Source organism: Cnephaeus nilssonii (genome assembly GCF_951640355.1).
Source record: "Cnephaeus nilssonii genome assembly, chromosome: 11".
Lineage (NCBI taxonomy): Eukaryota > Metazoa > Chordata > Mammalia > Chiroptera > Vespertilionidae > Cnephaeus > Cnephaeus nilssonii.
The window spans coordinates 75,247,011-75,268,916 of NC_137082.1; the positions used below are offsets into that span (position 1 = coordinate 75,247,011).

At 57.3% G+C, this 21,906-nt stretch overlaps 1 protein-coding gene across 27 annotated transcripts in view; it reads right to left on the minus strand.

Annotated features, from left to right (window-relative positions):
* The window catches only part of CELF4 (CUGBP Elav-like family member 4), a gene marked incomplete at both ends in the record, with an annotated part of 271,791 nt that overhangs the window by 48,454 nt on the left and 201,431 nt on the right, over positions 1-21,906 (minus strand). For 14 of the 27 annotated variants that reach the window (XM_079784654.1, XM_079784674.1, XM_079784648.1 and 11 more), the window contains one exon: positions 11,855-11,933. In XM_079784654.1, coding sequence (XP_079640780.1) covers positions 11,855-11,933 — 79 coding nt within the window. The remainder of the gene's footprint in view (positions 1-11,854; positions 11,934-21,906) is intronic. The other 13 variants (XM_079784665.1, XM_079784663.1, XM_079784670.1 and 10 more) reach the window with 2 other exon arrangements.

A 21,906-nucleotide genomic window follows, 5' to 3' on the forward strand; every position in this document is an offset into this window, starting at 1 on the left:
CCCTTTCTTCTGCTTCCGGACACCCACTCTGGGGCCCTCCTGGTGGCAGGCCCGCAGCCCGCCCTGGAGAGCCAGCTCCCTGCGCACAGCCCCTCCTGCCAGGCCTGGACCCACTGCTTCCTGAGCTGGGGCTGGACCTGCCAGGAGCCTGCCTCTCTGCACTTGACCATGACTGTGGCCTACAACTGGGGGAGCAGATTGAGGACAGGACCACACTGGCTACCTATTTACACCTCAGTGTTTTCTATGTGCTATCCCATCGAACAAACCCACCCGCCCTTGCAGGCTCGCCCTCTTTTCTCCCTCGCAGGAAGCGCACCCCTTCTTTGCAGGAAGCCTCACTCACAGGCTTGCACAAGCTTGTTGGAAGCCACCCACTGTGTGAGCACCTGCTGTTAATCAAACCTGCGATGTTCTAGAGGGCTGGCCAGGCCCCAGGGGTGCCAGGAGAGGTCAGGCTGCGGGGAGAAATGACAGAGGGGAGGGGGGAGTAGAGGAAGGAGTAGAAGGAGTTGGAGGAGGGCGCTAAAAGTAACCTGGGGGGGCTTCATGCAGGAAGTGTGTGGTGCCTGAGCGCAAATCAACAAAAGAATGAACACCCAGGGGCTGCGAATAAAGAAATAAGCTGGGCATCGGCCTCTCCCAAGCGGAGGGCACTGCCAGCCCACCTGGGGAGAGGTGGGTTCCCCTTCCCAGCTTCTCTAGGGTCCCGGATGCCAGCAGAGCCCCAGCGATCGGATGAGGGGTGCAGAAGGAGGGCGCGCGTGAATCACCTAGAGGGGCTGACATGGTCCCGTGGAGCCACGGGACGGACCGCACGGGGTAAGTGTCCCTGGGTTCCCAGCGGGATTGGAGAGGGGGCGGTTGTAGCCCGGGACCCCTGGAGGCAGCCATAGGATGGAGCGAAGCAGGAGGAGGGGAAGGGGCGAAATGGAAAAGTATCTGTGAGAAGCGCAGCGCCAGGCTACGGTGTTATTAACTAAAGCATCTTCTAATCTAAAACTTAGCCATTAATAACAAGCTGCTGCCACGTCGGGTAATTTATTCAAATTGCGGGTCCGGGATGGAGGAGCAGATGTTTCAGAACTGCTGGTGTCACTTAGCGAGGAGGAGGGGGTGGCCTGTGTGTGCCTGGCGGGCAGGGAGGGGCCCTTCTCCCGCCTTGCATTCCAGGGAGGTGGGGACCTCCCCTCTCATTGCTGGGTGCCGAGGGGTCTGAGGGGTCGGGCAGAGGATGGCTGATTTAGTTCAACAAGTGCCAGATAGAAACCAGCGTGAGGACAGGCAGGCAGGGCCGCGCCAGGGGAGGACCTGGCCCGTGCAGGGGGCCTTTGAGGTCAGTTGGTTGCCTGTCCTACACCTATGGCCCTCAGTTGTGGTTAACTTAGTGCTTTGATTCAAAGTCTTTTCCTGTCTCCTAATTGCTTTTACCCCAGCCCCAGCCAGACTGTAAGCCCCCTGTGGCCAAGAATCCTGTGAGTGTGCCCATATGTGCTGAGTGTGGAGTGCTCAGTCAACACTTAGGATGCCTGTGGCTATCTTCTCTCATGGGGAAGGGGCCCCAAAGCTCCCACGGGCCTCCCCTGGACTCTGGTACCTCTCAGCCCAGTCCCCTGGGTTGTGGCCACATCTGGGTTGGGTCCTAGTGCGGTGAGAGCTAGAGAGTCTGGCCACAGCCTCCAGGACAGAGACCAGGGAAGTCCATTGGCCCCTGGACTCCTGGGAAAACGGAACCTCTGTAGACAAAAGCCCTCTTGCCTGATTTTGTCTTTTGGCGAAGCCCTTTCTGGCTCTAATCCAGTCCCCTCCTGGGAGTGTCTAATGCTGGGGGGTGGGGGGCACTGCTCAGCTGCTATCTTCAGGCTGTGAGTCTGAATCCCCACTGGTGTCTATATGGGGAGCGGGGGTGGACACAGAGGGCCCCGCAAATTCTGGGTGCTCTGATTCACGATTTAAAATATGTGAAAGTAGACTTTCTCCTCTGTTCTGAGTTTTGCAGATCCGAATGCCTGCTTATTGAGTAGACTTAAAGTGGAGCTCAGCCCAAGGACGTTCTGTAACAGCCCCCTGTGTGTCCGGCTTTATGCTTGGGTTCCACGCCCATTGCCCACAAAAGGCCCCCGGTGGCCCGTGGCGGCCTGTGCGGTGAGCTGCTGTGAGCTGCGGGTGGATACAAGGTGACACTCTGGAAATGTTCCAACCCGAGGCAGACACATCTCTCCCCACAGGCCCAGCCCGGATGGTGCCACCAGAACGTGATGAGAGATTGAGGAGGCCCTTCTGTCCCCACAGCCCTGACCTGGGATGACGCCACTAGAGCGGTATTCTCTGAGGGAACGGTTGCTTAAGCAAATCCCGCCCTTGGCAAGACAGGATCCAGCGTTTATCAGATGCTGAAGGCCCAGGGACCAGGCAGAGGGGCCACCTGTGCCATCTCTGTGGCCTGGCCTGGGACAACCCTGGACGTGAGGGCTGTCAGAAGCCTGGGGGCCACTCTGGGGCCACCAATATCCCACCTCCAGGGGAGGGGAGGGCTGTGATGGCAGGAGAGCGCTCCCTGCCCACCTGGCTGGGAGGTCAGTGGCAGCCGCCTGCCCCATGCCTTGGCTCCTGGCAAATGGGACCTGCTCTGAGCTCAAGGTTCGTTGCTACTGAAGGAGAAAGCGCAGCCCCACACTCGCGGGCAATCAGCGCGCTCCGTGATGAATGGGGCCTGTGTCACTCAGCGAAAATGAATATTTCTTTGCGATAATGGCCAGATGGTAGCAACTCTCCGATCCAAATTAAAACATGCATGATAAATGCCAGGAAAACAGAGGAAGACAAAACCCCAACCTGGAGTGAATTCTCTCTATAAATCTTCCCTCTGCGCCCCCTCCCCCCCCACCACCACTGCGGCCCTGCTAATAGCCATTAAATTATTAAGATGCGCTGCAAGGAGAATGCCAATGTCAGGGGCACCCTCCCTGCTGCCCACCTCCACCCCCTGCCTGTGGCCTGACTTTGGAGGGGTTGAGGGGGACACTAAAGAGGGGACTGTTTTTAGGCCGGCAGAGAGCCAGGGTAGTAGGGGAGGTTCCCACTCGGAGGGCCTGGGGCCAGCGAGGCTCTGTGGAGGCCGGACATGTCTGACCCAAGAAGGGCACAGTCTCTGTGAAGAGATGGGGAACGAACACCCACTGTCTAACTTGGTGGCTCAGACGGAGAGCAGGAAGGGGGTTCTGAACTGGGAAGACCAATGAGGAAGCTCTGGAGACCACACCCCAGCAGGTGGATCCTGCCCAGGGCTCTGACCATATGGAGCTGGCGGCTAGGAAGGGTCCGGGAGGACCGCCAAGGGTGGGCTGGCCTGGAAGTGGATGTGCGCTGGGGGAGACCTTGAAGGCAGCAGCAGTCCCGGGCAGGGCAGGGATGGTTTGGGGCTTTGTATTTCATGGTGACAAAAGGCTTCTTGAGCTCCTGATTTAATTCCCAGGCCCCATGACCATTCTCTCACAGCTGGAGGTGCACAGATCTCTCCTTGGTCTCGTGGCACCTTGTCCAGTCCTCCCTGCAGGTGGCCAACCTGCCCAGGCCCAGCCTCCATCAAACACCCACCTCCCCATCCTCTCCAGGACGTCCCATCATCTTCCAGAAAGCCCCCAACTGTGCGACTGAGCATGCCTTGGGACGCTCTCTTCAGGCCAATGGTTTCCTCACCTCCCCGTAGAGGCTCTATGCCAACGGTCCTAAATTCATCGTCTCCCCAGCTTCTCAGCCTGACTCCCCGCCAACACGGAGCTTCCTCTGCAAGCCTTCCCTGTCTGCCCTGCCTGCTCGGCTCTGCCCTTTGCCAGCCGGGCTCACTGTCTCCATTGCTCAGTGGTGCTCCTGCAGCCATAACCTGGTCTCCCACCAGACTGGCAGCTGCTCTAGGGCCAGAGCTCAGCAAGGCTTTCTGGAACCCCACATATCTCTCTTTCATGCGCAGCTCTCTGCAGATTTGAGCCACTTCCAATTGGGCATTTATGTCTCAGCCTAAAATCTCCTGACACCTGGGCCAGTTACCCAGTGCTGGGATGTGGTATCTGTGAGGTTGGGATCATGGGTCTGTCCCTGATATGCCCCTTTCCACCCCCCGCCCCCCCAAAAATCCAAAAAACCACACACAACAAAAAACACAAACCCATGCTGGCTGCTAACCTCCAGCCTCTGCAAAGCCTTTCTCTTTGCCAGGCTCAGACCGACAAGGCCCTGAGCACCAGGTGGCTCTCCTCTGCTGGGCAGATGTGGAGTTTTCCACCGGCTCCTCCCCCCCTCCTCCCGCTGACCCTCCATGCTCAGGTGGACCACGGACAGGCTCATCCTGCTGCGGATTGAGCCTGCGCCCAGGCAAGTGCCACCCTAGACCCTCCCGAGTTTCCTATCCGTCCTCCTCCCCATTCTGATCCAGCCTTGTCTTTTGGGCATCTGATGGGCATCGCTGATAACGGGAGAATTTTCTCTGTGTGTCAGGAACCAGCACAGACCCCTGAGAAGGCAGCAAGACACAGAGGTCGGCGCAGAGAGGCTGAGGTGTGCAGGCTGACTACCACCTGTGTGGTCTCCTCTCCTTCCCCCTCCATCGAAAGGGGGTGCTGCTCGGTCAATCTCGCTGGGATGCTGCAGGGCTGAGGCGCTTGTACTGGAGGCTCTGGCTGATCCATGGGGGGATTGAGGCCCTACTGGTTCTATCTGTCTCCTTTCAGAGCATTGCCTGGATCCTGCGGGCGCTGGGCTGGGCTGGGTGGGAAGGAGGCAGGACAGGGCAGGCAGGGCACGGCTGACCAGGAAGGCGGGGCAGCCCCATAGAGAAAATAGACTCTGGGACAGGCCTGGTGAACTTGGACTGAAGGGTGAGAATAGACAAGGTCCTCCAGACTCAGTCAGTGTGTGTGCGTAGGCGTACATGCCCTGGAATTTGAGGAGCAATGAGACACACAATGCACCTAATCTGAGTCTTCCAGAAAGCGAACCTTCCTCTCCAGCCGAACCGATTCCTCTACAATATTTAAAGAATATCTAAGATACCACATATTTGCCTTTCTCGTCTCTGTTTTCATGTCTTTGCCTGTGACACTTCACCTAGGTGCTGCCAGTTGGTAACCCTGCCATTCCAATAATCACCTCCTCCAGGAAGCCTTCCCTGTCCCGCTGAATGCACATGCTCAATGCAGCTCTGGCCCTAGGCGGTGCGACTTCCATTTGCACTCTGTTGGTCACACCTTGTCGGAGGTCCCCAACCCGTCCCCTCCTCTCTCCCCATGACTGAACTCGAAGAATGAAATAACTGCGGCACTGTCGGCAGGGAGGGTTCCACAGTTGTTCCCCCTCCGGCAGCTGCAAAGGGGTGTCATCATCCCTTTGCCAGAGGAGGTGGCAAGGCAGCACTGTGGAACAGACAGGATGCTCGCCGTCAGAGCACCTGGGAGTGCCCAGCACCGTCCCTGCTGGCCTGCTCTGGTTCCCCCCCCAATCTGGTTAAGTGTCCCTAGGCTACTGTTGCCAAAGTGCCACTCTTATCACGTCACCCCCTGCCCCAGCGTCTTAGAGGGCTTCCCTTTGCCTAAATGCATCCACTTAAAGCACCTTCTGGAAATCAGTGCTTCCATATCTTGCCCACCCCACAAGGCAGACCCTCTGTTCCCGCCTCTTGGGACTCTCCAAACCCTTTTGACTCGCCCCTTCCTTGCTCAAATCCTCTTCCCTCTGCAGGCCAAGCAGGTGTTACCTGTTCTGACCTCTCTGGTTTGAGCTGTCTCCCCCTGCCTCCCCCTCCCCCTCCCCCAACCTCACAGCTTCCATGCTGCTATCAGGCTGTGGCAAGTGAGGTGAGCCAGGGACCAGGAGGGCACTGGAGACACCTTGCCCTCCTCAGGTCTCGGTCACTGCAGCACCAAGGACTGCCGCCCAGGAGGACCGCCTGTGACTCTCTCTCTCTCTCTCAACTTGCCCGTCTTCCTCCTGCACGCCCACACGGTGCCTGCCACAGGACGCCATGGGAGTGGCGATGGGTGGGAGCCAGAGGGCCGTGGTCCCCCTCTCCGTCATTCCTATTCCTGTTATCCGCTCCTGCAGCCTGGGCACACAGGAGGCAGCTTTCAGATATCATCCAGGAGCCCATTTGCAATGATTAACATCCCATTTCCCCTGAAACAATCCTTTGCTAAATTAGCCGGGGCCAGAGGGAATTTGGCAAGGAGCTGCGAGCCTCGACTTAACTTGCCGAATGGATTAAAAAAAACACACACCACAAAAACAAAATGCAGATCAATCAACACCCCTCCCCCCAGCTGAAAATGCAAAGTCCATTTAAACTCAGCAGGTTTGCAGTTAATTATAATTTCGCACCTATGGCAGGAGTGATGAGGGACTTATGATGTGCCTGCCCCACTGGAGCCTCCCTGGGCCTCCCTGGGGACCCTTCCCACCGGCCACCTCCCTCCCCACAAAGACCTGCCTCGGAGCCGTTTGCTATTTGTGTTCAGTTGTGTGAACTAGAGGAGCTGCATGGAGTTTTAAAATTTCTTTTTAAAGGGGGCTTGGGAAAGGGAAGAGATAGTGGTGTTTGTTGTTGTTGTTTTGTTTTGCTTTTTGGGGACTGTGGAGAATAAAGCCCGCAGGGCAGGAGAACAGGGGAACCTACCATGGGAATGCTTAATCAAAAGTAGGAGGGATGGTGCTCAGGTATGTGGCGGGACTTCCTGGCCATCAAAGGAGCCAAGCCCTGGCCAGGAGGGGTGTGTGTGGCACTTGGCCTGGTGATGAGCAGTCTAACCCTCAGCCCTTCCCCAGGGCCTGCAGCCCTGCCCCCGGCTGCTCCCTGCACACCAAGAGGGTCTGGACTGTGCTGCCTGGTGTCTGACATGAACTTCCCAAGCTGAATGGCTTTTCTTAAAGGTTGGTCCCAAACACATAGGATTCGAGATCTGCCAGGACATTGGCTGTGGGGCTGCGGTTCAAGGGAAAACGCTGCCTTCTACAGCTTGAGAGATTTCGGTGGGAATATGGAAGGACAGGCTGATGAGCGGGTCCCTGTGCTCTGAAGAAGGAGGCTGAGAGGCTGTGGAGTGGCTTTCCTTCTGGATTGTTTTTAGACGGGAGGGACTGGGTAAGAGTAGACTCCCGGCGAGGGTGCACAGGATGGCTCCGGGCCTTCCCAGGCTGCCGGGGGACCGTGTCCTGGCCATGAGGGCAGTTACCTGTGCCCCAGCCAAAGGTTGGCCAGGACCTCTTGCCCGAGGCCCTGGGCCCGGACATAGCTGTAGGGAGGGAGGACAGGGGTGCTGCTGTCTGGTATGAGTTGAAGATGGTGGGGTCTGTAAGGTCTGATCAGAGGTGAAGTGGAGATGTACCCTCCAACATACACACTTACATGGACCCACAGTGGGGTGTGCACACGCCCAGCTTCCAGGGCTTCTGTGGGGACAGAGGGGGCAGGTGAAGGTGGGGAATTTTCTGCTCTGAGAGGCAGACGCCTTCCTCTTTAGGGGCCTCAGTCACTGGACCCTTCTCAGCCCCGGGTGGGACCCTCTGTTCCTTCTGGGGTCTCTGAGAGGAGAGGCTAGGGCGAGGTCGTTGGACTCCTGCTCTGGGACTCGACTGGCTGCTGACAAATGAGTCTGTTCTTTGGGGCTGAGTCTCTGCCCACCCACACCCTGCCCGCCAGGGCCACCTCCGGGGTCCCACAGGGTGTTCACACCTGTCCTTCAAGGCTTTCCCCACACCTTCCCACCCTCCTCTCTCCATGCATCTCATCTAGAGTAATCTGCTTTTTAAACCGTAATTCCTACTGTCTCTGTATAATTTCAGATTGATCTTCAATGCGCCGTGGTCTTGAGCTTTATGTTTAGTGCACCCTCTCCCGCCTGGGCCTAAGGCTTCCTAGCGGGACCCTGGGGGTTCCTGTTCACCCAGAAGCTTTTGTGAAGTGAGGCATTTGTTGCCTCTTAAGAGAGGAGAGTGGAAACTCCTGAATATTGAATCTTTATAAAGCAGGACCAGCCTACACGCCCATTTCATCTAAATGCTCGCCCACTAAATTGCCTCCCTAGAATATGGGGCTAAAAAGCTAGAAAAGTCTAGAAGTGAGAAAGCCAGCATCTGGAGCTCAGCAGTGTGGCCACAGGGCTCCTAGGGCCTCAGGCCTGAGGCGGGGGAGGGGGGGAACGGGAGGGGCAATACCCATCAGCTGGTCCACAGCAGCCCCTCAAAGGCCTCCCTGACAGTGCGTTGTCTGTGTCTGTTTTAAAATAAAATAATGCTCGGAGGAGAAATGAGGAACTTAATAGGATTTATAAAGCCACAGGAACCAATGGGGCTGCAGATGGTGGAGGGGCCGGGAGCACAGAATCAGCCACGGGTTTATGGTGGGGAACGTGGCCTCGGGAGGGCCCCAGAGCGGCGTTCCCATGCACTGTGTCCAACCTCATTAGCCAGCCCAGCGGGACTGCAGCCACACAGTGCCGGCCACGGTGCGGGGCGGGCGCCTGGAGGTGCCGTTAAATGAACGGGGGAGCAGCGAAAGGCTGCAGGGACCTGCTGGGCTGAGTGACTGGGCCGCACTTGCCCTGGGGACCCACGTGGAAAGGACTGACTCCCAGGCTGTCGCACCTGCCCGGACCCTCCCATGTGTCCTGGCCCTGCCCAGGCCCAGCGGGAGACTGGAGGAGCCGGAGCTGGTGGGGAGGGCCCAGGTCCTCAGTTCCAGCCGCACATGTGCCAGCCCGGGCGGCTGGAGTGTGTGGTGTGCCCGTGTGGCTTTCAGTTCTGGGTCCCGGGGAGGGGGGAGGGCCGTGGTGGCTGACCTGGAAGACTGCATTACTTCCCAGTGGGCAGCCCCTTGGCAAGCCAGAACCCCCTCTTTCCCAGGACTCCTTCCTAAGCTATCTTGGTTTCTAACTTCTCCAACCCCGAAGCTAGCCACCTTGCTGCTTTTTTTCCTGTCATTTCATGGTGATGAGATAAATCCTGGTGGCCCCAGTCTGGGCCCACCCCCAGCCACTGGGTGCCCAATGAGGACATTTATTTCCACCTCACCAGGAGCTGTGTGAGACTGGGTGTCTGCCTTTGGCAGTGTGGGCGTGAGCATGTTGGTGAGGGTGATGGTGTGAAAGGTGTTTATGCAAACTTAGCCGAGATGAGGCCCACCTTAGCTAAACCTTCTCCCTGGGAGGTGGTTACTGGGAAGAGGACAGGCTTGGTTTCTGATGGGGAGGGCGCCTTCTAGGGGTCAGGGCAGATAGCACGGATCTGATGGTCTGTGTCTGGATGGGGGTGGGGGAAGGTGAGATCAGGTCAGTGTCTGCTACACCTGGCTCAGGCCTCCACCACGCTTTCCTTCCTCAAGGTCCCCGACTTGGCTGCTGACTTTTTTGGACCCTTGAGGGGGGTGGGTACACAGTCCCAGTCTTTTCCAGTTCAGCCAGATGGAGTCTGATTCCCTGAAAGAAGCCCCCACAACCTGGCCAGGGAGGATGGGGGGCTCAGACCTGCAGGGCAGCACCCCGGGGGCATCTATCCAGAGTGAAACCGAGAGGCCGAAGGGCACCTGCCACTGTGGAGACCTAATGCAGATGCTGACCATGAACCCCCTTTGGGGGAAGTATATTCGCCTTCGGGAGGCAAAGGACACCACAGTGCACGCCCTAGGGAGTGTCCTTGCCTCTGAGGTGGCCGGGCAGGGCATGCCCTCTGTCCTCCACCGTGCACCCGCTCTGTCCCTAGGGCCTACTTCCCGCCCCTGGTAACACGCTGGCCTGCCTATTTGGGTGTGAATCTGAGTTTAAAGACAATGTGCTCCCTCGAGCTCTGCAACATTAACTGGGTCCTCCTGGGGGCTCCTGGGGAGGCTCCTCCTTTGCTTTTCTCTCCCTGCCGAGCTGGAGCCGGGCTCTTGGTGGTGGGAGCAGGAGCTGTCTCCTCTCTTCCCGCCCAAGGACATTACAGCTGGGGTACCTTCTCTCTGCCCTGTCCCTGTCCCCCCATCAGGATCAGTGGCTCCTGCTTCTGATGGAGACCTGTCCAACCCCTTGGCCTTGTGTTTAGGGCTCCATTTTCACTTGTGCTCACTGTCTCCTGCCAAGTCTACACCTTTTGGTCCAATTCCCACCTCTTCCAGGAAGCCCTCCCTGCCTGCTCCAGGCCAACATGAGCTTTCTCTTCTCTGGCCTCCTCCTCCTGCCCCCTTTCCCTTCACCTTGCCCATAGCATTCCTCTTCCCACTCCCTCCCCTGCCTTCCCACCCTTCTCCTGTTCCCATTCATTTCATCTTTTTTTAATGCTCACCTCTCCCCTAGCCCCTCCACCCAGAAGAAGTATTTAATGGATATACTTTCGTTTTTTAAAAACTAGCTTGGTGAGAGTGCTGACTCAGGATCACCTCACTGTTTAATATTGAATATGCAATTAATAGATAGATGTTTGGGTTTGGCTCTGCTTTCCCCCTTCCACCGCGGGAAGAATAAAAGAGCTGATTAATCGGGTTTGGGGCAAGTGTCAGCGGCAGGAGATATATGGGAGAAAGGAGATGAGGTTAGCAACTTGGAGTCAGAGAGCTATTGCCTCAGAGGCAAGCGAAGGTTTGAGTTAGAGCTTGGCTCGGCCTTGCTGGGCAGAGGGGTGCCCGCCGCCCCGCTCCGGGCTCCGGTTCCAGAGAAGCTGGCTGGACTGTGAGCTGTCTGCTCCGCACACAGGCACCCCCTGCCGCACCTGAGGGGCCTGCCTCCTGGGCTGACTTCTCCAGGTGTGGCGTCTCCCTCCTTCGGGCCACTGCCTCCGAGGCCTGCGCTGCTCCTGGCTCCCGAGAGGGCGGCAGGTGGCACTTACTCTCCCTGCCAGCAGGAGGCGCTCTTTTTGTGACTTCTCTGAGTTCTCTCAGGACAAGGATCTTGGCTCTGAATTTACAAGTAGCTTTTGCCCATTTTACCTTTTGCTCTTAATTTGCTAGAAAATTTTGGGGGTGGGGAGGGAAGGGAAGGGAGAGAGAAATCCCTTATTACCTGCCTGTACACGCCCAGATGGGGATAACCCAGGGGCAGCGGGGCCTGACCTGGCATGGTGTGGGCACGGGCACAGGCCAGACCCCAGGACATGGGTTCTTGGCAGAGGAAGCCGAGGGCCTGGCCTGGTTGAGCCTGTGTGCCCTGGTGGCCTCACGGGTGGAAGTCAGTTTCTTCTGTGAGAATGGGGCCGGTATCTATGTGAGGCCGTGTCCTCCTGCTCTGTTCCCTTTCAGACACCTCCTCCCTAAATCCAGCTCCAGGATCTTGCCCTCAGCAGCCCAACACCCCACGGGAAGCAGGCCACCACCCCACGGGAAGCAGGCCACCACCCCACGGGAAGCAGGCCACCACCCCACGGGAAGCAGGCCACCACCCACGGGAAGCAGGCCAACACCCCACGGGAAGCAGGCCAACACCCCACAGGAAGCACCCCAACATCCCACGGGAGCCTTCCTCAGATGTGCCCACTCTAGCCTGAACCCTCCCATGTCCCACCTCCATTGCCTACATCCTGGCCCAACATCCTTTCAACTGGTCAAGTCCCATCACAGTGGGGTTTTCCCTGGTGACACGGAAGTGGGAGGAGCACCTTTTCCGTGTCCTACAGGCAGCAGAAGAGTGTCCTGGACATCCTCATTGCTTGCTCCCTCATGGAAAGGACCGAACCCTACCACCTGGCAGACCCCAGTCACCCCTCTTCCTTTCACTGTCCCCCCAGAGCTCCAAAACCCTGCCTAAGGGGAGACAGGAGCAGGTGGCGGGAGTCGCTGCATTGCTGCATTGGGAGAGGGAGGCGGGAGGGGACGAGGGGGCAGAGACAAGTGGGCCCTCACGTGAAGGGGGCTGGCGCAGGCAGCTACTACCTCCTCGGCTCTCGCTGTCCGCAGGCTTCACCTGGATCGGCCGGTTCATCTGCAACAGAGCACAGGGGCCAGTGTTAGAGCAGGGCCAGTGTTAGAGCAGGGCCAGTGCTAGAGCAGGGCCAGTGTTAGAGCAGGGCCAGTGTTAGAGCAGGGCCAGTGTTAGAGCAGGGGTCAGTGTTAGAGCAGGGCCAGTGTTAGAGCAGGGCCAGTGTTAGAGCAGGGGTCAGTGCTAGAGCAGGGCCAGTGTTAGAGCAGGGGCCAGTGTTAGAGCAGGGCCAGTGTTAGAGCAGGGCCGTGTTAGAGCAGGGCCAGTGCTAGAGCAGGGCCAGTGTTAGATCAGGGGCCAGTGTTAGAGCAGGGCCAGTGCTAGAGCAGGGGCCAGTGTTAGAGCAGGGCCAGTGTTAGAGCAGGGCCAGTGCTAGAATAGGGGCCAGTGTTAGAGCAGGGCCAGTGCTAGAATAGGGGCCAGTGTTAGAGCAGGGGCCAGTGTTAGAGCAGGGCCAGTGTTAGAGCAGGGGCCAGTGTTAGAGCAGGGGCCAGTGTTAGAGCAGGGGCCAGTGTTAGAGCAGGGCCAGTGCCAGAGCAGGGGCCAGTGTTAGAGCAGGGGCCAGTGTAGAGCAGGTGGGGGAGGGAGGCAGAGAGCCCACCCCGGATGCACAGGTGTCTAGGCACACAGACCACACCAGCTGGTCCCATGAGCAGACACCCACACAGCTGCAAACCTGCAGGTCCTCTCTAAAGCCCCATCCACTTCCCTTCCCTATGCAGCCCTCAGGGCCCTGTTTTTGCAAGAGGGTTTCTCTGGACGGGACGCGTGTTGTCCCTGTCCCAGTTCTGAGCAGCTCTGAGTGTCCCCACAGCACATCCCTGGCTGGCTCTGCCCACACAAGCTGGTCTCTGGCTGAAGGCTGCCCCCTGCCCAGGCTGGGGCATGGCAGGAGCTGCACCTCACCCTATGCCACCTCAGAGACGTGAGCTGTGGGTCCCAGGGTGCCTGAGCTTCCGGGCCACCCGGCTCCTGGTTGGTGCAGAGCTCAGGGCTGGGGCTCTGGACTGTGGCCAGGGCTGCCCCTTGGAAGTGTGTGTGGAGTTGGCACAGTTACTGGACTCACAGGGTGTCTGGGTGCCAGGAGGACACCAGGGCACCACCTGACTCCCCGGCTCCAGGCCACCTGCCTCTTTCCGGTATCTGTTTCCGTGCCCCGTTCAGGCCACTAGGGGTCTCTGAACTCCAAGCATCCCAGCTCCACAGCCTGTCCACTCCCTGATGCAGGAGGCGCCCGAGTGGGCTCTGCAGCCTGAAGTCCCAAGATGTTCCAAGCAATACACAGCAGGGGGCATGCAAATGGACTGCACTTTATGTCTTTGCCAGAGCATCTGCCTGCCACGCACCCCTTATCCCTCATCCCATTTGCACATCTCTCTCAACAAACCTTGAAAGGCAGGCGGGGCCGGCACGCACACCCCCATTTTACAGATGGGGAAGCGGAGGCAGGGCCACCAGGGACGGATGGGCCCGGGAACCTGGCCTGCCAGGGCTATTATGGAGCTTCTGTCCTGCACCGGGTGACTTTCTGTGGCCAATTGCCCTCGAGTCCAGAGGCTGGGCTAGCCAGTCACAAGCTGCCCCGGGCTTCTGGTCTCTGATTCGAAGTGAGTTTTGGCTGCGTCAAGACAGCTGGGTGGGGGAGGCGGGTGCCGTGAGTCAGCAAGGTGACAACAAGGAAGGGCAGACTCACCGCCAGGAAGGACAGAGCAGAAGGCAGGGCAGGGAACAGAGAGCGAGAGGCCAGCTGGCAGGGGCACAAGACAGGACACTGGGGCTGATCCACTGTGAGGGGTCAGGGGCCACTGTGTGCCCGTGGGCCCCACTCGGCCCCGTGTGGAGTGGAGGGGGAGAAAGGTGCTGTGCATGGAAGCTCCCCCAGCACAGGAACTGCCACATATGGGGGGCTCCTGCCACAGGGAGAAGGAAGGAAGAGGGACTCAGTGAAGTCCCGGCTCCACTTAGGGTCCCCCGTAAACCACCTCCATTCCAGTTTTTGAGTGAAGGGTCCAGAAGGCTGAGCAGGCATCGCCCACTTCCTGGGACTCAGCACCCAGCCCTCTCCTAGACTATCCCTCCCTCTTAGTCTCCCCCAAACCTGCAATATTCTCCTGCAGAAAATTCCTGCAACTGACGGGGCCCCAGTCCTGGCCACTGTCTTCTCTTGGGCGTGTTTCTATAGTTGTCATGCTTATGTAATTACTATGCGTCCCTGAGGCAGGGAGTGTTATCTCTCTCCTCCGACAAGCAGCCAGAGCTCCGAGAAGCAGCAGATCTGGGGTTCGGCCGGGATGGGCAGGCACAGGGCTAACAGCACAGTGGTGGTCCGCCTGCGTGTTACCTCACCCCGGCTGCTCTGGGAGGAAGCCCGTGAGGACATGCCCATCTGGCAAGGGGAGCTGGGGGCCAGGTTCCCGGGGCCATCAAATCAAATGCAACCTCTTCAGCCGGGCCCCTCACATCAGACCCCCCTGACCCCATGTATCACTCCATTCCCGACACCCCAGCGCCTTCCTCTCCCAAGTCCATGCCCTGGACTTGCAAGCTCCTCTCCCCAGCCCCAGCGGCCTCCTCTTCTGACCACGAAGCCTTCCTGGTACCCCGGAGAACGGGTTCCCGCGACATTCTCCCATTTCCATAGTGAAGGTACAGTCAAGGCTGGGAGGCGAGTGGCTGGAGGAGGGACTCAGGTCCCGCCTGGGGTACACAGCACTGCTCCACCCACAGGGACACGACTAGCTGTTACACTGATGGTATTGCTGGATTATCATAACGTCCCCTACGATGCATGCAATGAAATCGTCCTTAACTTTAAGCGAGGAAATGGAGTTTCAGAGAGGTTAAGAAACTAGCCCGAGGTCACACAGGTGGCAAACGGCGACATCAACAAGAACCTGACTACACGGAGCTGCTGGGAAGCAGGCGCGATGGGCTTGGCGATGGTCCAGGAAAGGTCAAGGCAGAAGAGGGAAGGGCAGGGGGCCAGATGGGGGGGCTCAGCTTCCCCAGCAAGAAGGGAGAGGAAAGTATATGTGAGGCGGGGCAGGTAGAGGTGCAGGAACCAGACCCGGCTGGGCTCTGCCACTGTGCAGATGGGGGAAGGAGGGAGGCCGCGGAGGAGACTCCATGCCCGGGGCCTGCGCGTGCCCAGCCTGACCCCGTGCTTTGGGGCGATGTCAGGAGGAAGGGCAGGGACTGCTGGGAAGACTCCTCCCTGGGTATCTGGCCCCTGTATCCCACGGCCAGTCTTCTCTATGTGGGTCCGAGAGCAGTTGGGGTGAGTCCTGTGGATCAACAAGGGCTGGGAGGGCTCCTTCTGATAGAACGGGGCCCATTTTCCATGGAACATTAAACAAGGCAAGTGGAATCTGCCTGTGCGTGGAACCTTCCACCCGGGGCCGGGGGGGGTGCGGGGGGGGGGGTGCGGGAAGCCAGCCACCATCCCACTGTTCTCCATGAGTGCTCTGCACCAGGCTTCCCAACTGAGCCTCCCGCCCTGGGGAGCTCTGACCGGCCAGCCCAGCACCGTGCTCCCAGACCCCAGACCTCCACCACTGCTCGGGCGCACAGCAGACCCTGCTGCTTCTCTCTGACCGTGGGCTTCCTGGTCTCATCCAGCCTCCCACCTGCCCTCCGCCCCGGGCGGAGCACCCACCGTGTGACCCAAACAGACTGCTGGAGCGGAATTGAATTGTTTCCCACGGACCTGTGACTCCTGCATCATTTTTCACGTCCCATTATGATCTAGAGGTGGTCAGCGTCCAGACAGTCTTTTCGGGGCTGTCAGAGAGGTGCCAGGTAGAGGGAGAGATAAAATACGGCCCCGCACGCTTTCTTAATTCCCAGCAGAAATGAAGTGTCAGGCGCAGTTGGGAGATTTCTCAGCCGGAGCAGGCTCTGTGCAGGCTCTGGGCTGGAAGGAGAGCGTCCTTCCCTGGTCCAGACGCTGGCCCCGTCCAGCCTCGCGAGGCCTGGTTTCACCTTGAGGAGGGAGGTGTGCCCAGAGGGAGCCGTCCTGGGAGAGGAGGCCAAGCCTGGCCGCAGAGACCCAGGGAGGAAGGGGACGCGGATATAGAGGGGAGGAGGGTGGGAGGGGCACCTGCATCTCCTCGTCCTTCTTCTAACCTTGCACCCTAGGGCCATGGTCTCAGCCTCAGGACCTCCTGCCACACAGGCCCCAGGTGAACACTGCATCCCTTTCAGGTGAACACCGCGCTGTGAAGGCACCAGAGCCCGCCCCATGGTGCTTTTCCTCTCCCCCGTCTCCTGCTCCTCTGTCCCGTATCCCCCTTGGCCACTGTACATCCTTCCAGGAGGGCCTGGGGCTGGGGCTGGGGCTGGGGCTGGGGCTGGGGAGAAGTGGGCTGTGGTGTGATGCCCTTTATTTGGTGTGACGCCCTTCTTGCGGGGGCACTGTCCCTGCTGATTCCCTTTCTGAGGTGTCCTCAGCATCCCACGTGGCCTCCAGGTGCCGGGGCCCACTTTCCTGGGTCAGGACCGCTCCCCGAAGCCGCCCTGCAGGCTCCTGGGGCCAGGCCTCCGGGGACACGTCAGTAACTCTTGTCCACTGTGTTTCTGCTTCCAGCTCGAGGCCCCCTCATGGGGAGCAAGTGGTCCTGGCCCAGAATTTGGGACCCCCGCCCCACCACTGCTCTGAAACCCAGCAGAGGGCTGCGGGTCGATGGCTCCTTCCCTCCCAGGCCTCTTCTCTGCCTCCCCTCCCCCTCCCCATCTCTGCCACTTTTTGCATCAACACATATCCATGCATTAAACAAGACATTCCATTAATTTCTTCATCATCATAACTTAAGCTGGGACATACCCTTTAAATATTCATTCAGCTATGAAAACTGGGCATTAAAATTTTAATAATGTCAAGCTCATTTGAACCGGGCTCCTTGGGGACGATTACACTACAGTTAGAATAAATATGATGATTGAGCTGGTCCAGCGGCTCCACCTGTCCGTGCAGCATGGCTCCCCGCGGAGCAGGAGGCCCGTGGCTGGTGGGCAGGCAGACAGACGGACAGACAGGCCAGCCCGGCTCTTAGATTTGGTTTCTTCTCTCCCTCCCACATCCCCTCCCTCCTGTCTGTTCTCAGGCAGCCCAATCTCCCTCTCACAGGTGTCTGCAGGTCTCTGCGGCCCGACCCCATCTGCGGCCCCGATTAACCTGCAGTTCCAGTCACTCCTGTCCTCTGTCCTCCTGGTACAACCTGGGCTGTGTGCCTGGGCTTGGTCCTCTGTGGGAGCCATTTCCCTGTCGGTGTCTCTCCTCTCCCCCATCTGTCTGTGCGGCTCCCCGAGGCTGGAATGAGTACCCCACCAGAGCAGAGCTGGCCTGCAGAGGGGTCCCTGGTCCCTGAGAGCCCAGATGTGTTCAGTCACCAGATCGGGAAGGGATGTCTTCACCTGGCTGGTCTTCTGCCGCTCCCACCTTCCTGAGGGTGGGGGCTGGCCGCTGCGCCATCCTCCGCTGACACCCACCTAGGCCAGCGCCGGCGAGAACTCTGGGAACGTCCCCTCATGAACTTGCCCCTGCCTCACTGAGCAGCCCTGATGACCTACGAATCTCCTGGGGCCTCCTCCACCTGTCTCCTTACCCACTGCAGCCCTCTGCTTACTGGACCCCACAGCTGTCTCAGAAGTAAAGGACCTGGAACTGTCCCGGTCACCCCTCCCTGGCCACCCAAACCCTGCTCCTCCTGGTTCTCGCTCAGCCCCTGGTCACCTTGGGCCTGCAGCGCGCGCTCTCTCTCCCCCCACTCCCTTTCTCATGTGTGTGGGGTGTACACGCACACACATGTGTGACATCACAGACATCTTAAAAGAACTCATGTAGGCTGGGGATTAAAGGGGATCCGGGAGGAAAGTCGTGCGCTGCCCGCTGCATAGTGAGTAGGGGCTCAACAAAGCTCCGCCTCCACACTGCTTTCCGCTGTGTGTCCCAGGAGTCCTTGGGAGGTCTGGGCCGGCTCTGCACGGTGCTGGGTGGGGGTGGCTGGGGGCGGGGGGGGGGCCAGCCAGAGCACTGCAATTCCAGGGTGGGTGCCCACACCTCAAAGCCAAGGGGCCATTCTGGACCTTTTTGGGATGTGTGAGTGCCTGGCAGCACCCAGCTCCCTCCTCACCAGAAGGGCTTGCATGTCCCCAAGTCACGAAGTTGTGTGGAAATGCCGATTGGTCCCTAGTCCAAAGCTGCAGGCGTCACTGGAGGCAGAGCTGGTCTCCGGTCCCTGCCCACCCACGCCCATGCGCTTGTGAGGAGCCTGGCTCCTGGTCCTCACCCATCCCTGCTGTTGCTTCTCGTCCCCCACAGAGAAGTCGGCTTTGTGTTGAAACGGGAAGCATCAGATCCCGTGTGCTGGGCCCCCTGGGATGTCTGAGCCCCAGTCCCAGCAGCATTGCTGCTCGGGGAAGAGAGATATAATTTGCAAGGCTCTTTGTTGAAAAAGGAGAAAAAGCAACGTTAAATCACTGAAATATAAAGCTTTTCCCTTCTTCCACGGTCTCTCTCTTGACTTGTCATGGTATTTTTATTTGCTATTTGATGTCGCTTAAAGTAAAGAAAAATATAAATTTCACATTATTAGCATGGATTCTACCATTCATCTTTATTTTGTGTGGTGCCAGTTTTAAATGCAAATATCAGAACATGTAAGTCCTAGGCAGAATCATCAAAATGACACCATTTGTTTTTGGTGGCATGTGGGTGCCTGGAGCTGGCCACACTCAGGAAGGTTGGGGAGGAAGAGAGGATCCTCTCAGGCAGAGGGACCCCTCTCAGCTACCCTGCAACATGGGGGGGCAGACTAGGCCCGAGGACTGCTGGGTTCCCCCTTCCACTGACTGCAGGCTGACATGTTGCAGCTCAGCTGAGGCTGGGCCCTGGGAGGTCAAGCCAGACTTCACTGTGTCCATGGCAGCCCCACAGTGAGCAGGAAACTCTCAAGGGCATTGGTGATGCTGTGCCAGGGACTCTCCAGGTACCTGGGCAAGAGGGGGACCCACTAAGACATGGCCGTTTTTAAATTTATTCTATGACATGGCCTTTGTTAGCCAGCCAGACACACCATGGCGCTGCCTGTGCCACATGTTTAGTGGACCCAGCCCTCCCCTAATCTGTACCCAGGCCCCTGCTGGCTGGCCTCGAGGGCACGGTGATTGCACGTGCACCCCGGATGTGTCCGGATCGGGCAGGCAGTGGGAGCAGAGGCTCCAGGCTCCTTGGTCCCATGCCTTCACTTACAAAACACAAGTTCAAAGGTAACATTTTAAAAATTTCAAGATGGTGACTGCAGAACACTAAACCCCAGGCATGAGTGACTGCCCAGTTGCCTACCCAGGAAGCTGCCTGAAGACAATGCACACCCCCCCCCCCCCCGCCCCCCGCCAGCCCCCAGCACCCTGGCCATTTCTCTCCACCCACCACCTCCAGGCTTTAGGCACTTCCTGAAAACACCTCCAGATCTGTGTGCATGCTCTGGCTACAAGCAAGATCATCATTCAAGATTTTCCTTTTAAAGATGAACTTCAGACAATTTGGGGAGAATAGACTGAGCGTTTCCAGCCTGTGGTATAAAAGGCTGGTGGTGCCCTAGACCGTTTGGCTCAGTGAATAGAGCATCAGCCTGCAGACTAAAGGGTCCTGGGTTCGATTCCGGTCAAGGACACGTACCTTGGTTGCAGGCTCCTCCCCGGCCCAGGCCCTGGTCAGGGCTGGTGCGGGAGGCAACCAATCGATGTGTTTCTCTCACATCAGCATTTCTCTCTGTCTTTCCCTCTCTCTTCCACTCTTCCTAAAAATCAATGGGAAAATATCCTCAGGTGAGAATTTAAAAAATAATAATAATTAATTAAATAAATAAATAAATAAAAGACCAGTGGCAAGGAAGCAACCACCTGATCTGGATGAGACCCCAGGAGAGGCAGCTCTCCAGCGACTCTGCCCTCTGCCAGGACTTTGCACTTAGCAAATGGCGATGAACAGATTAATTAATGTAGAACTTATGTGTTCAAAGCCCCAGGAGAGCGATTCCGAAGCACGTGCCCTGTTGGAGTCGCTGTGCTGTGCACAGTAGGCTCTCTGGACCCTTGGAAGGAAGGAAGGAGCCCCTGCCCCAGTCCCCCTGGTGGGAGGGGATCACAGGGGGATGGCAGAAGCAGTGCACACTATTTGTAGCTTGTTGTAAATATATAAATGTTTTTTAAAAAATATTTTTATTGATTTCAGAGAGGAAGGGAGAGGGAGAGAGAGATAGAAACATCAATGATGAAAGAGAATCATTAATTGGCTGCCTCCTGCACGCCCCCTACTGGGGATAGAGCCCACAACCTGGCATGGGCATGTGCCCTTGACTGGAATCGAACCCGAGACCTTCCAGTCCACAGGCCGACGCTCTACCCCCTGAGCCAAACCAGCTAGGGCTATATAAATGTTTTAATTGTCTCCTTAGTACGTCGCATACAGTTCATTCCATAGAGGGGGGTTAGAAATTCAAGGAAGCCTGTCTATTGTCATCATAAAGTTGACTCAAGATCGCCTCTAGTGGTGATCGCAGAGTGACACCCGCCTTCACCTGAGGCCCTGACCTTGATCTAGACCCAACGTGGGCAAACTGTGGCTCGAGAGCCACATGCAGCTCTTTGGCCCCTTGAGTGTGGCTCTTCCACAAAATACCACGGCCTGGGCTAGTCTATTTTGAAGAAGTGGCGTTAGAAGAAGTTTAAGTTAAAAAAATGTGGCTCTCAAAAGAAATTTCAATCGTTGTATTGTTGATATTTGGCTCTGTTGACTAATGAGTTTGCCGACCACTGGTCTAGACCAAGCATGTCAAACTCATGGCCTGTGAATATTTTTGCGGCCCAGCCAATATAACGGTATGTAAGAAACATTTTAATAAAAATTTCGTAACTTAATTTTTACAATATTCTTTAGACATAATTATTAATAATGAACCACAATGTTTGCTAATGACTGATCACTGTAATTGTGTTGCTTTCATTTCCCTCACACGCTTACGAAGGCGCACCATTTCTCTACACTAATACCAGCAGCGAATATTTTAGCAGCCGATGGCCACGTCATTAGTCTTGGACTGACTTGTTTGGTGTGCGCAACAGGAAATATTTCGCTTTCGGAGAACAAGAAAAATAGGTTTATTTGCGTTACACTTATTAATTTGCGCAGTTATTCAGTGTCTGGTAAGTTAATGTTCAAGAAAAAATATTAATTTTTATTAAAATGTTCTATGATTTTATGTTAACGATTACTCATTTATTTCAGCCCTTTGTATTCAGTATGTCTCTATAGAAATAAACCTACGTTTCTATGAAAATGGAATCTTTTGCGGCCCACGTACACTTCAACCTTGCTTATTTGGCCCGTGTTAGCCTTTGAGTTTGACATGTTTGGTCTAGAATGTGAGGCCCACCCTAGAGAGGCCAGTGGGCGGCGCCCTCTCAGGGTGTGAGAGGCGGATCCCAAGGCTGCCCATGGGGGGCAGCGGCTTTGGCGGCCTTTGCTGCCCGGCTACCTCAGCTCCCCCTGGGCCCTGCCATCTACACTAGGTGTCCCATCCTGTCCCCATTCTTTCCTTCACCGCCTGCCTCCACCTGGGACCAGAGGAACCACCATGGTCCCCAATTTGTGGATTTATCTGTACAATGCTCGCCTCCTCTTCATGAGGAGAGGCCCACACCCACTGTGTTCCCACAGCACCCGCGGACCGGCATGGCATCTGGCTCAGTGACCAAATGGATGACGGGGTCCTCTATGGTGCCCCATCGCCCGCCGGCCCTGTTCCATCCTGCCTCTGCCACGCGCCTGCGGCCGAAGTGCCCAGAGGCCAGAAATGGTCGGTCACCCGCTGGACAGCCCCGTTTCTGGCTAAAACAAAAAAGGTGCTTTAATCTGCCTCCCAGCACAGAGGTGGAAGAGCCTATTGCTGGGGCGTCTGGGGCTGCCCCTCCCCTT